The sequence below is a fragment of the Furipterus horrens genome, unplaced genomic scaffold, assembly GCF_987537825.1.
Source record: "Furipterus horrens unplaced genomic scaffold, mFurHor1.1.pri manual_scaffold_5, whole genome shotgun sequence".
NCBI lineage: Eukaryota > Metazoa > Chordata > Mammalia > Chiroptera > Furipteridae > Furipterus > Furipterus horrens.
In genome coordinates this window covers 2067374-2085338 of record NW_028327175.1, presented here as the reverse complement: position 1 = coordinate 2085338, position 17965 = coordinate 2067374, and the positions used below count along the sequence as shown (strand labels likewise).

The 17965-nt window shown below is 55.8% G+C and overlaps 1 protein-coding gene across 2 annotated transcripts in view; it reads right to left on the bottom strand.

Moving 5' to 3' along the window:
• ARL15 (ARF like GTPase 15) overlaps positions 1-17965 on the bottom strand; it is a 287179-nt gene that overhangs the window by 174976 nt on the left and 94238 nt on the right. For both annotated transcript variants that reach the window (XM_090278859.1, XM_090278858.1), the window contains exon 2: positions 11711-11855. In XM_090278859.1, the coding sequence (XP_090134985.1) occupies positions 11711-11855 (145 nt within the window). The remainder of the gene's footprint in view (positions 1-11710; positions 11856-17965) is intronic.

Below are 17965 nucleotides of genomic sequence, written 5' to 3'. Positions count from 1 at the left end.
ACAGAATTTCCAAGATAAATTGATAATCTGATATTATCTGTTACTGTTTTTCAAAACATAGTTGTGTATTACAGCAAAATATAACTCTTTTCTTCAAAATGTTGTCTTATTCTTTAATTAATATATAATGTCTCTTTGAAAAGTTTATTAATTATAAGAAAGACACTTGGAAATATAGTGAAACTTCAAAGAAAATATTAAACCTACTGAGGCCTTTTCATCGAACTAATTAATTCCTAACGTTAATTTTCTCTCAGAAGTAACTCAGCAACCTAGAGACTTAGGTATCTAACTATAACCGCCAATAATCTCATATTAGAATTACATCGTATTTATGTTAATTTTTAAGAATGTGGTTAATGTCATACATACATTTTTCTTAGACGTGTGATCATAATGATTTATGCAAGGCAATTATTTTATAATGCATGTAATAAATGGTTTCCATTATAAAACTATATTCAGGGTGTAGTTTTATGATTAACTGCATATTGAGGACTTGGCGATCACCATGTAAGTCAATTCAGCTGTAACATATGTGAGTGTGTGTACGCCTCCACACAGACATACATGCGTACATGGGAGCCACTGTCCACACCAAGCAGGGTGGAAAGGACCTACAAGAATCTGGGAGTCCCAGGCCTGGGAGACTGGGGGTCTGGGCGTCTCACTGGGAAGTCTCTCCACACACACGTGCCTCTTCTTTAATTAAAAGTCCTGCTAAATCTGAAACGTTACTCAGTAGGTTTTCTGAGCGCCCAATCAATGTAAGATCTGAAGCATGATTTAATATGTACAATTACGAGACAGATTAAAGCCAGGTGCTTTTTCAAGAAAACTGCCCACGGAGGGAAGGAGAAGACGCAGGAACACTCTCTGTGTGCGGTGGGTCGCGCGGCTGCCGGGAGGCTGAGCGGCCGGAGGGACGACAGGCAGGAGTGCGGCCCTGCCCCGGGCCCGTGTCCCGCAGCAGAAAGAGAGCCCCCGCGCCTTCTCCCCCCCCCCCACCACGGGCCCCTCCGCTGTCCGCTCTCCTAGCACCTCCACCCTCTGGGCCCAGTCCGCTTAGGGCGACGACCATGCAGGTTCCCGTGACTCCGGGGCCCGACAGGCACTGGTGTAAGTAAGGCCTGTGCCCGGGGACAGCCGCAGTGGCGGCTTTCACGTGCTCACAGGGAGAGACAGTATCTCTGCCACCGTGCGGCCAGAGGACCAGGAAATGTCTGTGCTGGGGTCGCCTGGGCAGCAGGAGCGCACACGCAGCCCGGCACCCCTGGGATGAGGCCTGCGGCCCTGAGATGCGCTGTGCAGTGTCACTGTGCGCCGGGCTCCCTAGGACCTTCCAGGACAGACCCTTCCCGCGCGGGTGACAGTCGCTGACAGGCAAGGCAGGCACAGGGACGGTGCGGAGGTGGGAGGAGCCCGCGGGCCTGCAGGACGGCCTCGCCCGGGGCCTGGCCGCTGGGAAATCCAGGGAAGCCAGAGCCAACCGCAGGGCCGCCGGCGCGGACAGTGCCTGCCGCGGGTGGGGGGACCCTGGGTGCCGGGCGGCATCTGCCTGCCTCCCGTCGGGTGAACGTGGATGGAAAGGCAGTGATCCTGGAATCCCAAGGATGCGAAGCCCGCCTGGCCGGGGGTCACGCTCGGGGCAGCTCCAGGAAGGGTTTCTGGGAAAAGGGGGCCAGCCCGACTCGGAGAAAGGGCCAGGCAGGCAGCACAGCGGTGACGTCCCCTCTGCTTTGGCTCCTCCAAGCCGACGCCGCCCGGGCTCCGAAGGGGAGGAAGGTCCTCCAGGGAGTGCCGCACCCACGTGCCAAACGACACGGAAAGCTGTCATCCCCACAGGCAGACGGCATCCCGGCCACCCTCCTGAATCCCTGCACAGAGTCCATGACAAACCGACCACGGCGGCGTCCTCAGATGTCCACGCTATAAAAAGGAACGTAGCAATGTTCCCTCGCAAGCATAAACGTTCCTGCGGAGCAGCCGTAAGTCTGCAAACACAGCCCGCGCGGTGAGATTTATGCAGCGAAGCCATACACGGTCTTCCATCCCGCTGTCTCCACGGCATGTTTTACGACGAAGCGCTGGTAATTAATGGTCAGAGGACGAAGCCTGGGTAGTCAGTCCAGAAAGTAAGAAAATGTGCTCTTCATGGAAAAAACACACCACAATACTTCTCCATTTCAGTCACTGTAAACACTTGCGAGGACGAAAAAGAATTAAAAGTTAGAGACACCCTCTCAGTTCAGCTGAAGGGCAACGCAGAAGGGGCGGCCGCCGGGCCAGCGCTCTTGCTCCCCGACCTGGGGTGGGACAAGGCCGCGAAAAGGAGTATTTTGCAGGATGCAAAGGGCCAACCACGAAAATTCCTCTCTGAAAGGCTGGCCCGGGACGGAAAGCCCCCGAATAGCGCTGCCTCAGCCGCAGGGCCGCCCGGGGTTCAGAGCCTGGCTCCGCCACTCCTAGCTGAGCCTTGGCTTGCTCGTCTGGGACAACAGGTGGCACTCCGCGCTATAGAGCAGCTTTTTAAAAGAAGACGTAAATCCGGAAGTCCAGACCCTAACGGTCCGCTAGTGACTCCTGCAAGCTTGCTGCCCGTCGAGGTCATGCGGGGCGTCGGGCTCTGACGGACCCTGCAGGCGGCAGTGACCCCAGAGCCGCTGTCACCCGGTGAAAAGCACACGTGTGTTGAGGACTTCCGTGGACCGCACCTGGGACCCAGCCCGCTAGTGGCTTCTCAGACACGCCCGCTTCTCCCACCCCCACACCCAGCCCGGACCCCGCGGGTCTTCGCCACCTGCCAAGTGCTCTCCTGGGCTGCACGGCCGTCTACGTGGCTGCCAAAGGGGGAACCTTCTGCCGGTTCCTCCCACGCAGGTAGAGTGGGAAAGCCCACCAGGGAGGGCCCCGCCGGGCGGAGTTCCTTTCCCCTTCTCCAGACTTACTCGGTACCTGCTGCCCCTCCATTTACTCTTCAGCGCGTCCCAAGCACGCTGCGGTCCTTCCACCTCAGGGCCTTCGCGCCTGCTGCTCCCCAGGCGTGGGCTCTCTGCCGCACGGGCGAGATCTTCACCCTTCAGGTGGGGTTTTACCTTGACTTTCAGGTGGGCTTTCTCCAGCATTCTGGAAATAAGTTTGTTTGTCTGTTTCTTGGACTCCACGTTCCTCCACCACGCAGTACGCCCCTTGCGTGATTTTCACAGTTGCAATTACATATCCGTTTCCTTAGTTGTTTTCCATCCGCCCCCCAGCGGGAGTGCCCGGTAACGGAGAAATGGTGCGTAGCATGTCCTGTATGCCAGGGACAGGCGCACAGTAGGGCCTCGGAGTTTGTTTAAAGATCTGTGCTGAGGGCGGATCTAGTTCCCTAACTCGGCTCCAGCAACAGCCCTCCAGGGCTCAGTGCCCTGTCCAGGGCCCTGAGGGCCACAGTCAGACCTGCGCCCGGGCCTGTCGCGGAGCTGACCCTCACCCGCCGCACGCCAGCGCGCTGAGTTTCACACTTGTCTGTCCAACTTTGAGCCTAAGTGCCGGTGAAGCTGTTTGGGGAAAAACACACACGCCTGATAAACTCATCAATGTATCTGCCCTCGTATTTGTCAATAATCCAACCCAAGGAACCACGCGACGTGTTCTCAGGCCTTGAGGACCCTGACTACTGATGAGCGGAGCGAAAACCCCAGCGTGAGTTCGGGCAGTGCTTTCTCGCAGACACTGTTCACAACAGCAAGCCCCGAGGCGGGAGGGGCTGTCAGCCGGCCCGGCATGACGGCGAGCGTACCGTGGCTTCCCCGCAGAGGAAGGACCCTGTCGCCCGCGCAGCACGCCGGCGGGCCGACGGGACCGCGGCCTGGCCCCGGCGCTGGCCCAGCCCTCCCGCTCCGCAGGCGAAGGTCGGGACTCCTGGCCTGCGCCCTCACGCACAAGCTCGGCGGGCCAGGCTCGCTCCCGAAAGCTGTACCTGGCACCAGGGTTCCATAACGTACACTCAGCAAGAACAAAACAGCAGTGACCACCGAGCCCGCCCCCAGGGGCTTCCAGCGTCCGGCAGAAGGCCTCGGGGAAAGGTCTCCCCGGAGTCCGCTCCCGCAGCTCGGTGGCTGAGCCCCGGGTTACGCGCTCCGTTTCCTGGCCCACCTCGGCCGCATTAGCAGGACGGAAGCCTCCCCTAAGGGCCAGTCCCACACAGTTTAATAAATATACGACCTAGTACTCTTTGGGGAGATCATTGCATGCAGAGACCTTCAGGTTTGGTCTCTTTGTCCTTAAATCCAACAAAACCTGTGTTACAGGAGAGGTGGATTTGACATTTTTAAGGCAGGGAAAGCATTTCTGGAATTGCGACAAAGTTAGTTTGGGGAGGGAGGCTAGTCTATTTTTATTCTTTGTGTGGAACACATGAGTATTTTACTTGGACCTGTAGACCAACCTCCCGCCGACCCTCCTACCACACACAGACACACACGTGCACACACTCTTGGCGTGTGCTTCCGCGGTCACGGGCACTCTGGGAACTGTGGGACTGTGGACGGGAAGGGCGGTCCACCGGTCTGGTGGCCATGCCCCAGGGTGTGATTTATGGCAGCTCTGTGATGCTTGTTCACCGGTCCAGTGAAATCCCTCTAAATATGAATTCAACATCATAAAAGGAAATCTAATCTACTGGCAGCTAGAAAACAGCAGTCCTTCAGCAGGCCCCGAAATACCCCTTCCAAACTTTTCTCTTACCTGACCGCACAGCACGTGCGGCCGATACTGTTAGTACAACACCTCATTCAAATTCTCGGGACATTTTTCCGTATTTCTTTCAAATCATCCCGACCTTTTCTATTTTAACCGAATGACATTACTTGACAAGTTTTCAAGAGCAGTAATATATGTGCCTCAAAGATATTTTCAACCGTTTTCAGTTCCAAGTGTTCCCTTCTCTTTAGGTTGTTTTCCACGTTACATCGATATATCATCTGAGGCCTTCAGACTCCACTCCTCTGGTTTAAAATGGAGAAAGAGAGAGTGTTTGTGTAATCCACAGGTCAGCAAACCCTTTTGTCAACAAATGCCTTGCGCCTTTACAGTCCAGGAATTCGCTCTGGACAGAGTTCACGTTTGTTTCTAGACGCAGGGACAAGCTCCCCGAGTCCTCCCTCCTCACCGGCAAGACCTGCTCTCTGGAGGATTTCTGGGCTCTTTGAGTTTTGACAATTTAAGTACCTTTTTTAAATTATGTCAAAGGTAAAAGACTGCTGAAATTTACCATCCAATAAAGTTTAGATTCCCTGTCCTTCTGAAGAAAAGGCAGACCTTCTTGCCTGGCTGAAATCGGATGGACGTGTCCTTCTTGGGGCATGTTTTCATTTTAAGAAACTAGCTCCCAAGGTAGATTCTCTTTTCAACTGTATCAGCTCCTTCCAACAAATGCTTCATTTCTAACTGGCCGGGTATCACCAAAACGTTAGAGAGAGAAGTCATTTGAAAGAGTAAAATGTCACATAATTGGGCAATACCAACAAAGCGCATTATTGTTTTTACATGTTCTTTTATAGTTTTCAGTTCAAAACTATAGTCTGGCATGCTGGAATTTTGAAAATTAATGTAAATTTAATTTTCCTCTATTGAAGATTGGAAAATATATTCAATTGAGGTACCACAACTTAATTAACAAACTCCATTGCTATAGGACATTTAAATTACTTCAAAGTCTCAGTAACACAAAATGTTGCAAGTAATACAAAATGTGTGTATAGTTTCTTTGAAATTACATGCTCAAAATAAATTCTCGGTGGCCCAATTATTGGATCAGAAACTGTGATTGTTGTGGTCACCTTTGCCCGACATGAATAATAGCTTTCTGGGAAAAGGGACCCCCCCAGGCCCACGGCCACCAGTAAGGCACGCCCCTATCGCCTGAGCAACCCTGGACCCTGTCAGGAAGAAACGCACGTGGGGAGATTTCGGTATAAAATGAACACTCTTGTCTGTTCTCTAGCAAAGTTGAGTTTCAGGCAAAGTTAAGTCTTTCCCATTTATTTGTTTGCCATTCATTTTTTATGAAGTATCTTTTTGTGAACTTAGCTAATTCATCCATCGGATTCCAGCTACTGTTGGCACATGCAACTGAAGTCTCCAAGCGGGGCGGCCATAAGCTCGCATGTGATGCAGGTATTTCTTCACAGTACTTGTCTGAAGCCTAAGGACCCAGGAGTATATTGGAACACGCCAGCAGTGCCTATTGGCTCTCCGGTGCCGCCTGGTTTTGTGGGGCCACTGACAGCTGAGACCTAGGTGCTGGGTCTCCCCCGCTGCCCGCCCTCCACGTCTCTGCCGTCACCGGCGTGGTCCTCCCCTCTTGTCCACCGTCAGGAGCTACGACGCACACACAGATTCGACAAGCAAGCGTCCACCCCTCCTTTCCTCTGTCCACCCCTCTGTCCTCACTCAGGCCCCCCGCCCCACTCTGCCTGCATCGGTCACACGCGATGAACGGGGTGTCCTCTGAGGAACGAGTTTCCGGAGGGAGGCCAGTCCATTTTCACCCCTTGTGTGGAGCACACGAGTCTTTCCCTGCCCTGGGACCCACCAACACACGTAACATTCAAGTTGTCAAATGTATCGGCATAAGTTGTTCATTATATTCTATTGTCCTTTTAATATTTATAGAATGTATGTCAACGCAACTACCCCCTCCTCGATCCTGATACTGTTAATTAGTGTCTTCTTTCATTCTTTTCCTGATCAATTTGGCTGGGGTTTTATGATTGTATTGATCATCTCAAAGAACCAGGCTTTGGTTTCTCTACTGTTTTTCTATCTCACTGACCTCTACTTTTATCTTTATTTCTTTTCCTTCTTACTGTGGGTTTAATCCGTTCTTCTCTTTTTATTCTTAAGGTGAAAGCTGCGGTCACAGGTTTGAGGCCCCTCTTTTCTCACACAGGCGCTCGGTGCTGTCGAATTTCCCGGGGGCCTGCGGCAGGGGCAGCCACGCGTGCAGGCAGCCCACGCGTGCCGACAGAGGGTGTTTTCATTCAGTGCCAGTGCTTTGTCATCTCCCTTCTGCGATCTTCTCTGACTATTGGCTCATTTAGAAGTAATTTAGTTTGCAAATATTTGAGGATTTTTTTCCAGAGATCTTGTGAGTGACTTCTAGTTCAATTCCACGGTGGTCGGAGAACATATTTAGTATGAATTGAATTATTTTAAATGTATTGAGACTTGTTTTAATGCCCTCGATTATGTTCCACATGCACTTGAGAAGGATGTCCTCTACGTTGTTGGGTGGAATGTTCTAGAAACGTTAATTAGGTCAACGTGGTTGATTTTCTTCCTGGATGTTCTATCAATAATTGAGAGCAAGGACTGAAATCTCAGAATGTAACGGTGGGGTTATTTCCCTCTTGAGGTGTCATTTTTGTGTGTTTTAAAACCGTTATTAGACACATAACTGTTTAGCATCGCTGTGCTCTCTTGATTAAGTGGGCTCTTCATCATAAGAAACAACCTTGCTTATCCCCAGCGTCCCTCTTTGCTCTAAAGTCTACGGTGTCTGATGTTCACACAGCCAGTCCCCGTTCTCTGGACAGCTATCAGCGTGATACGCCGTCTCTCACTCTTCTGCTTTTGACCTGTTCGTGTCTTCACATCTAAGCTCTGTTCCCTCAGGTCAGCACAGAGCTGCGTCTTGCTTTCTGTATATAAGCACGTCAGTCTCGGCCTCTTAATGGGAGAGTCTAGGCCATTTGCTTTTAATTTGATTACTGATGCTTAGGGGTGGATCTCTCACTTGCTCCTTGGTGTTCCATTTGTCCCACCTGTTTTCTTCCTTTTTTTCTGTTGATTAAATATTTTTGATGCCATCTTATCCCACCGGTTGCCTTATTGACTATTTTTCGTGGTCGTTTTAAGGCTCCTAGTACATGTGTAACTTATCAGAGTCCACCTTCACTGTCCCTGCGCCCCCTCATCACTAGCCCCTCAAAGCAGTGTGCCTCCCCTTTCCCGCTGACTCTTCCGCTCCTGTTTCCACGCCTTGGACATGTCACGAGCCTCACAATGTTCTGTTATTTTTGCTTAGACAATTCTATTTTTAAAGAGCTGAATCTTCTATGTTCATCCATGTAGCCACCATTGTCGGCACTCCTCATTCTTTTGTACACATCCTATTTTCCAGCTGGGAGATTTCTTTTTTCTGCCTGAAGGGCTTCCTTCAACATTTCTTACAATTCTGGTCTGCTAGCAATCGACTGTTTTAGCTTTCTGTGTGTCTTTCTCTTTTGAGAGATATTTTTGCTGGGTGTAATAGGTTGATACTTTTTTCCCTTCACTGCTTTCTAGATGCTTCTTCAATTCTTCTCACTTGTATCATTTCCGGTGAGAAATCTGAAGTCACGCTCATCTTTTCTCCTCTGTAACGTCTTTTGTTTGCTCTTAAGATTTTTTTCTTCGTATACTCGGGATTCTCCAGAGACACAGAACCAGCAGGAAGTGTGTGAATGCAGAAAGACACCTGCTTTATGACACGGACTCCCACGCCTGGAGGTGCTCTCAGGGTCTGCAGGCTGGGGAACCAGAGATCTGCTGGCGTCTCCCCTCAGGCCTGGAGCCAGCCGGGGCGGGACTCCTCTGGCTCTGGAGGGGTCGGCCTTCGGTTCTCTTCCGGCTTCCAGCTGACTGGGGCAGGCTCGCCCATGTTGTAGAGAGAGCCACCTGCTTCTAGTCCAAACATTAACTTCATCCGAACACACTCCCACGGAAACATCCAGGATAATGTTGGACCTCATATCTGAGTATCGTGGCCCAGCCAAGTTGGCACATAAAACTAACCATGACCCTCTCTATCTCCCATTCGGAGTAACTGTATTATAATGTGCTGTGGTACAGTTTTGTCCAGGTCTCTTGTGCTTAGGGATCAGTGAGCTTCTTGGATCCAAGTTTATGGTTTTCTTCCAGTTTAACCCTGTGAGTGCCATGTGTAATTGCCAAAATTCGTGTGAGAAAGGCCAGGCTATTTTGCTGAGAAATGCAGTTTATGAAAAATGTCTATAAAAACATTATTATTCATAATAACTTGCTGAAAATTTCACGACATATAGTAAATACACTCTTCTTTTGTAAGCAGTATTCTTTGACACAATTTAGCAAAATATTTATTGCATTTAAATTATTTTATTATAATAATTATTTTAGAAAAAATAAATTGTTTCCTTCAATATGGCTTTTGAAGTATAATATATGGCATAATATAAAACCTGTGATTATAATTTGAAAAAACACATAAAACACGGACAACAAGCAACAAGAGTGCCAAATATTGCATAAATGTTTGGAAAAAAAGAAAACTTCAAAAAAAGTACAAAAAATGAACACAAACGGCATTCACACTAGAGACCTTCGTCAGGAGATAACAACAGTGGGAAACAGCTTATAAACAAGATGTTACCGCTCCACCGCGAAGCCGTGAAGCTGTCCACTGGCAAGAGCGTCCTCGTCAGGCACACCGCATAGTGTCGACGATTATTGCAAAGATAAATGAAGCTAAAGGGACTGTTTAAAATGTAAGTAAATATTATAACAGAATATGGCAGTATGTGAACAAGCGTAAAAATTCAAAATTTGGACCAACATGAGAACAAGTTATATCAATATATACCCTGTGGGACAAAACAAGAGAACAAACAGAACACAAATTATTCCGTTGTGGTTTACATTTACAGCCATTGGAAAAAGGGTCTCTGGGAGCGAGGATGTCCGTGCCACTCCCAGCGACGTTGGCACTCCAAGGCTAAACCTGTGTCAGGTCACTTTCTGCCCCTTTCCCTCCCCGCTCCCCCTCCCAGACGCCCACGGACTACGGTCGCGTGACCGGAGCTGTCCCACGGCTCTCTGCTGTTCTTGCATCTTCTCCCGCTGCGGCCTGCCTTCACTTAGGATAATCGCCGACGTTAATGCCTCCGAGGTTGCTCATCGTCTCTTCTGCGACGTCTCGCCCGCCGTTCATCCGATGCGGTGCGTATTTCATTTCAGATGCTGTAGAACTCGCTGCTAGAAACTTTATACGTTTTTTCTTTAACATTTTCCATGTTCTACTTAACTTTCAATGGAATTCAGTTTGATTCTCTAACTTACTTGGTGGCAAAGCCTGAGCTAAACTGATGTAAGGCTCCGGGTCCTCAGGACTTGTCCTGCTTCTTGGGAAACCCCGGCGAATGCCTTCGTCACCACCCGTCAGCGAGCCAGGACCAGGGTCACCCGGCTTCTCTCCCTCCTCCGCCCTCCAAACCCAGCCGGGCTGGCCGGCCTCACAGTACCGCAGCCTCAAATTAGCGTCCTGTCTGGTCCCTCCTCCCACACCGCAGCCACTGCCGTCGATGCAGCCACAGGAGCTCCCAGGTTCAGCCTCCACGGCGTGGCGAGCGTGACCCCCCTCCAGCGGCTGTGTGGCCACGTGGGGTCCTGCTTAGGCGCCCAGACGGGGCCGCACTCCCTACTGGCGGAGCTTGTGCCCCTGTGCGCGGCGTAAAAGGTCAGCCGAGGGCAGCCACCACCGAGCTCTTGGATCCGACCCCAGGGACTCTGCCCACCCCGCTCTGCAGACGCACTGAGACCTGGTTCCCGGGGGGTGCCCGGCAGACCCAGCTCCGCTGCCTTCATGCCAGCTTCCCCTCTGCCCCGAGGCCTGTCTTCTCCCACCCTCCTCTCTGTCCCCACTCGTCCCCAGGCTTGCTCATCCTCAAGATCCGACGTAGGACATTCCGTCGCGCGTCCTTCCCTTGCGCCATGCCAAGCGCGCTGATCACTCCTCCGCCTCCGGGCGTTTCTGGACGCGGACGCCACGTCTCTGTGGCCAGCAGACCGAGTCTCCTGAACGCAGGGCCCACTGCTTATTCCCAGCTCCTGACACTGGACGCAGCCCATAGTAGGTGTTCAAGAAAAGCTGGCTGAATGAACAATCACGTCCCGGACCACGTCCCAGCCTTGTCAGCGCCCCCGTGACAGCAGGTCCCCTGCTGCCTTCTCTGCTTCGTACCGCGCACCTGCGTCGCACCCAGGAGAGCGCCAGCACCTGGGCCGGGACAGAGGCTCCAGGGAGGCACGTGGCATTGGGGCCGAGAAGTCTCGGCTGTGGGTCCTTCCGTGTCTCATAGGATGTGCAGCAGCCTCTGCTGCGGCCTGTGCCCGACAGAATCCATAACACCCTCCCTTCCCGGCCGCGGTAACCACGTCCCCCGACGCTGCCCAGTGTCCCTGAGTGGGAACTGCAGCCGAGACTGGCTTTTCTGGGCCATCTCAGGGATCAGGGGTCCCGGCACCCGCTGCCTCCTCAACAACATGGAGGGAGGAGGACGCGGAGTCCGTGAGCCGCAGGGTTCAGGGGCCGTGTGACTAGCACACGTAGGTGCAGAGACACCTCACGGGAACGTGGCCCTTGCGGGGCCTCACGGAACCCGCTGTTCTAGGAGCGGAATTGCAGGCTCCAGGTCAGTCGCAGTGACATTTTCCCGAGCGTGACTCACTCCGTGGTGCTGCCATGACCCCCCAGAGGGACAGAGGGTGCAGCAGGTGAAGGTCACGAGAGCCCCACCATCCCATCCGGAAAATCAGAGCGAGTATCTGCAACTGCAGAGGAAGAGCTGAAGCACGCAGCCACACGTGGAGGAGCGCGCGGGGGACCCCCGACGGACGGGGGACGGGACCGCAGGGGGGCACCCACCTGTGGTCGACACGACGTGCGCGGGGCTCTCGCTGCAGAGCCGGGACAGCAGGCTGGTCTTGCCGGAGCCCGTGAGGCCTATGCACACCAGGTCATACTCCGGCCGGGCGGGCGGCGGTCCCTTGCAGCACAGTGCTCGGAAACACTGACGAGAGAGGGGACAAGGGGCGTCTTTAGTGAGGGCAGGGACACAGAGCTTAGCGACACAGCACAGGAGCACAAGCAGCCACTCCGTCACCCGTCGCTCAGCAGGAGGAGAGCCCGCTCCGAGCAGAGGACCCCAAGGGCACCCCAGGAAGCACACAGGGGCGGACCTCGGGCCCCCCTCCTGCTTCCAGGCGCACCGTGAGGGGCGCGCCGTTGGGCCCCGCTTTCAGGCCCCGAAGGCACCATCTGAGCCACCGTGAAGGGAGCCCCGTGGCCCCGCCCTGAGAGCGCCCTGCCCGGCGGCCGGCCCATGCCCCAGGACTGCCCCGTCCCCAAAGTCGGAGCACGGCTGAGGACGCGTTCCTGGCAGATGGCGGCGACACGCTGACAGGAGGCAGCGCCCCGGGGTGGGGTCTGGGATGCGCTGCGGAAAACGCCCACAGCAACGGGACCGCGACAATGGGTGCGGCCGTTGCCCACGGTTAGACCCCCTGAGTCCAACCCCGGCACGTGGCTGGATAAAGCCCGGTTCTGAGAAGCCCACGCGGAATGAAGCCCTGAGAGGCAGAGCAGCCTGACACCGGTCGCTCGCTGGCTGAGGACACCCCCACATCTGCCTTGCCATCCCCATCTCCGCGCGGGGGGCGCGTGACAAAGCACCAAGGTCAAGCGTCATCGACGACGCGTGACCCCGAGTCAACAGTCTGCAGGAAAAGTCCTGGTGCTGCTCTTACAGCCCTTTGATGTTATTTCAAAACAAAAGCCAGTTAGACACCAAGTCCCGGGGGCGCTGTCTGCCGCGCTGCCATCTGACCTCCGCCACCCTCAGGTCCGGGAACTGTGACAAGGCCAGCCGGCCCTGGGAGAGTCAAAGACGGGGCCGCCCGGGATACTGGAAATCAGCCGCACGGCGTCTGACCCTTCTAGACTGATCGGACAGCCATTTACTAGGGGCCAGCGCTGGGGCAGCTGCGACTCCAGAGGCATTTAGGTCCCGAATGGTTCTGGAGAGAAAGAGAGGGGGCGGGGCGGGACTCTGGTCACTCGGACACCACGAGAGGCGGCCGCGAAGAAGCCTGTGCTGACCGTCCTCCCCGGGCCCCTGACGCCCGGCCGCAGCCCTTCCCCTAACCAATGGCGTTATCCCGCCCCCCTTCCCGCATCTAGTCAGTCAGCCGCCCGGGCCACACGACCTTTGTCACAGCTCTGGCGTCTGTCCACTCGACTGCAGCCCGGGCCCTCCATCCCGGGGACGCCATCTGCATGTCCGTGCGGACCGGGCCCTGCGCTCCTGCCCTCTCGCTGCCCCCGCCCAAGACACCCCCGTGCCCGCTTAGGAAACCCGATCGTAGGTGCTTGACTCCATTCCACGACCACATGCCCCTGCTCTTGGGCCAAACCCTGACCACGGCCTGCGGGGCCCCGCGCCACCCGCCCAGCCCTCCCGCGTCCCCTCCGGCCACACCGAGCCCTGGCACCTCAAGGCCCCCCGCAGGGCTGTTCCCTCCGCCCCCAGCTCCCGGCGAGTGGACCCCTCCTCGGCGTTCAGCTGCAGCTCAGGCACCCCGCCCTCGGGGCCCCCGCCCTGGTCCTGAGAGGGCGTTGGGACTCGTGCCAAACTGTCCCCGCACGCTGCTGAATTCTGCGCAGATGCCGCGGTTTCTTCTTCCTCCTCATCAGACCGGCCTGCATCTCGGTCCCCCGGGGCCTAGCACGCACCCTCAGTAAGTCACCGTTGGATCAGAATTAACACCATCAGAGTTTCACCCAAGGAAACAAAAGCAGTGCAAAGCCCGGGGGACGCTGGTCTGCGCTCGCGGGGCTTCCAGGAACTAGCGCTGAAATAACAGAAAACCTGCACTTTCTTTCCCACGCTGCTTCCACGCCAGAGGTCAGCCCAGCTCCCACAGGAGGGGTTTTGATGTGAGACCTCTATTCACACAATAGGGCTTCTCTGTCTCCAATGCCTCTTCCTCGGCTTTCCAGAGGTTCTGCCTACTTCTGGCAAACGTTCTGTGACCACCTAACCCCTGCTCTTCGCAAGTGGATTAAACCTCACCCACGTGCCCTCAGTCTGCCCCCCTCCAGGGGCCGGGGGGCGCCTGTCTGCCTCTGCGCGGCCACCCTCTCAGCCTCAGTGACCTCCGTGCCACTGCCCCCACCAGACTGGGGACTGTGGCGACAGAGGAATGCGCTTGAGGTGTGGACGCTTCGCAGCCCGGCCCGGTCGTGGCTGCCGGACCTTCTGTGAACCTTCCTTCATGAAAAGCCAGCTCCGGGCTCAATGAGGGCATTTAGAAGAGATAGATGTGTGTGTGTTGTGGGCAGGCGTACATGTCTGATGTATGTGTGCTGTGTGTGTGTGTGGTGCGTATGCATATTGTGTATGTGTGCATGTATGTTCTGGATGCATTGTGCTATGTATGCATTGTGCTATAAGCGTGGTGTGTTGTGTGTGCATGTGTGTGTGTTCTGTGTACATGCACAGATGTATGATGTATGTACGCCCTCAGAGGTGACCCCTGGCAGGCGGCTGCTCACCCGGGAGAGCCCCGCCAGGTCCCGCTGTGACAGGCAACAGTCCCAGTCACGGGGCACCACGCGTGCGGCTCCTCTTCCTGGGCTGCTCGGCCCTCGGGTGCGGGTGGGGGGAACCCTGCTGCTGTGGGCGCCCCATTCTTACCCAGAGCCGCTGCTGGAAGTCCCCCAGACTGTCTCTAACCGCCCTGAACCGAACTCCCATGGGTCCCAGACACAGAACGATGACGGCACCGCCCTGCCGAGAGCAGCCAGGTGCCAGGAGGACTCAGCATCGTGGCCAGAAGTGCCAGAACTTCACCTTCGTGTTCTTCTTAAAAGCCAGAGGGTAAGACCGTCGCAGGCAGCCCAGTGAGAGCTGCACCGTCTGCTCACTGCTCCAGGGCAGCCGAGGTGCTTCTGCCACACAGAGCCACCCAGCGATGCCACGCCCCCCTCGCTGCCTCCGCTCCTGGCCCTGCATCCCAGGCCCCATCACGCAGGGGACGGGGCATCTCCCCGCGCCCCAGTCTCCTTCTGACCTCGGGATCTGCATTCCCACCTGTTCTGGAGGAACCCAAATTAAATCTGATAAAACAAAAGCCTCCCCACCCCACCCCACAGGGCGTGGTACACGGAAAGAAGGTATTTCAGGACATAAAAAACCTGAAGGCTGGACTGACAATTACTACGAGGCAGAGTCTTTGAAACAAATCCCAGAATCTCTGGATATTGATCTGAAAGAAATAAACCCCATGGTTAGGGTGGGAGGGGCAGGGGAGAGCAACGGGGGAAATGGGATGGCTGTGCTAGAACAACAATAAAAATAAACAAACAAAATAAATCCGATGGTTAAACGGACGCGGCGTCAGGTTTCTGAGCAGTAAAATGGGGCGTTTAAGAACATGTTACTCCAGGTGGGGAACGACGCCCGTGTTCCTGGAGCGTCTACGGAGTTTTCTCTCGGGCTTCGCTTTCAGACCGAGCGGCGCTTCGGGTCTCAGTCAGCGCACGGGGAGTGACTCACTCGGGCCGAGACGGGACGCGCGCAGGTCATTGTGTCTGCCCGGCAGCAGCCCGCGCGGCGGAGCGCAGGCCCCTTTCACTGAGCACAATGCGGAGCACAATGCTGTCAGCGGGCCTGACAGCAAGTGGCAAACTCGGGCCCCATTCCCAGGCCAGACACTGGGGCATTGTGCGCCTCTGCTCAAGCCCAGAAACCTGCGTGCTCCCGTCTCCCCGTGATGAACCGGTCACGTCGACCACCCCCCGCCACGGCCCTGCTGCAGGGCGACGCAGGGAGGCGCCGGGGCAGCGCACGGCGCACCAGGAGCTCATTCTCCTGAGGCGGTGCCGGGGACAGCTTCCTGGGGCAGCCCCCCATCAACGCACAGCAGCCCCTCCCGGTGGAACCCAAGCCACAGAAGACGCACCGCCCTGGGCCCTGACGTGCAGCAGGGAGCGGAGAACAGGGTGCGTGTTCACTGGGACTGCTGGGCCCTGGGCGGGGCAGCCAAGGCCACGGTCCCTGCTGCCCAGACGGCTTCCGTTCACAGGTCTTTCCACCCAGGGTTCGTCTTGACTTGTCTCTTTGCAAAAGCGCCCCGTGTCTCTCTCCTACTGTCAGGAGGCAGACCTCTCTCCCGGGCAGGGTCCACAGCTGCCCCCACGTTGGTGGCGAGGCAACGGTGTGATGGGCGAGGACCGGAAACCCCCAGGGACACCTCTGTGTCAAAGACACCCCAAAATAATATCATCCTCAACTGAAAAGTGCATTGGCTAAAACGGATGAGCAAAACCCCCCCGGGATATTTGCTTAGAGAAGAGTGAACACATGTATTCAGGGGAAAAATAAGCTAAAGATGAAATTCAGAGGGTAAAGCGAGGCTGGCATTTCAGTCTGGTGGCCAGGCACCACGGCAGCAAGCCCGTCTTCAAACGTCCCCATTTCTGGGGGGGACAGAGCCCTGTCACAGCGCATACTCAGTGAAGAGCCGCTCAGCACACCGACCCTGTAAAGCACGGCCTAGGCCCTTGACCGGGTGTCTCAGCTCCCTGCACATCGGCACCCTAGTGGGTCCGGTTCCTTCCAAACCAAGCCCAGTCCCTCCGTGAGCCGGAGCGGGTCCCCCGTCCAGGCCACCGGGTCCTGAGCAGCCCGGGGAAGGGCCTGGCCTCTGTTTCCTCCCTGCTCAGGGGGGCACCCGCTCTGGCCAGTCTCCCGCAGCTCCCGCAGAGGCAGCTCGGCTGCACTTCCGCCCGGTCCCTGCCACAGTCCCCAGCACCGCCGTTAACACTGCGCCACCTGTGTTTCCATTCTGACGGTAAAACTTACCTGCTGACAGAATTATGCACACGGACCAAAAGACATCCATCCATCCTGGGTGCCGATATTAGCTCACAGTCAAATTTTATAGCTCCCCAGGGTGGCCGGGCAGCACCGGGGAGCAGGGTGGCCCTGCACCTGCACGGGGTCTCCTCCGCAAGCGCAGCGCTGGTCGGTCCCAGCACCGCCAGGCTGCTGACCCCCATCCCCCGTCACCAGATCCCGAGCCTCTGGGGACGTGACCTTTGTTTCCACGGATGCTCTGTTCTTCATGATTGCAAGAGTCTATTCTGAGCCTAAGTTCAGTTTGACCAGCGCTCTGTCTAGTTGCTGGAATCTTTTCCCGGTGGATCAGCCTCAGGGGTCCCCAGAGCCACGCCAGCACCACCCTGGGCCCCCGCTCTCTGGTCCTCATTTCCATGTAGGTCTCAGCAGATGCACACCGGGTCCCCAAGGCCGGGTCACCAGGGCTCTGGGTGCAGCCCCGGGGTGGGCGCCCCACAGACACGGCTCAGGCTGCCGCGGCCTCCGCTAGCCGGCCCTCCCACGCGAGAGAAGGCGGTCCCGGAAGTTGAAGCGGGCCCGTTCCTTACGTGACGTGGTTTCAATACGAAAAACAGGCCCCGTGCGCTGTGGCCCTCACCAACTCCCGCCATAAGAAAAGAAGTTTGGAAAAGAATGTCAACTTCTAGACATTTCTTCTAACGCGAAACATGTTCACTAACTAAAATATTAGGGGGTCTGTAAATATTTACAATTGCGTGATTTTAAACATTTTCCAAGTCGGTGATCGTCCAACGGGGGGTCGGTGTGTTGAAAATACAACCCAGCTGTGCGCCGCGGCTGGCCAGGGTCGTCGGGGCTCCGCGAGGACACGAGGCCGGGCAGGTGCGGCCGACGCTGAAGACCGCGGGCGGCCCCCGTGCCCAGCGCCGGCCGGAGGCGGCCCGCGTGTGCGACTCCACTCCCTCCCCCGAGCCACCCAAGGGGCAAGCAGCACTCAGGCCTCTGACAGGAAGGCGGGGAGGCTGCGGCCCACAGACGGGACGCGCGCGGCCGCGCGAAGCTGGGACCTGAGCCGCGGCAGCCTGGCCCGAGTCCTGCTCTGGGCCCCGACGGCGCCGGCTCCCAGTCACACCCGGCGGTGGGGGGGGGGACGTCAGGGCGTCCCCACGGGGGATGGTGGGCAGGCAGGAAGGCGCGCCGAGAGCTCACGTCCTCTCCGGGCTCTGCTGCCGCCATGTCTGCCGTCAGGGGTCTGAGCA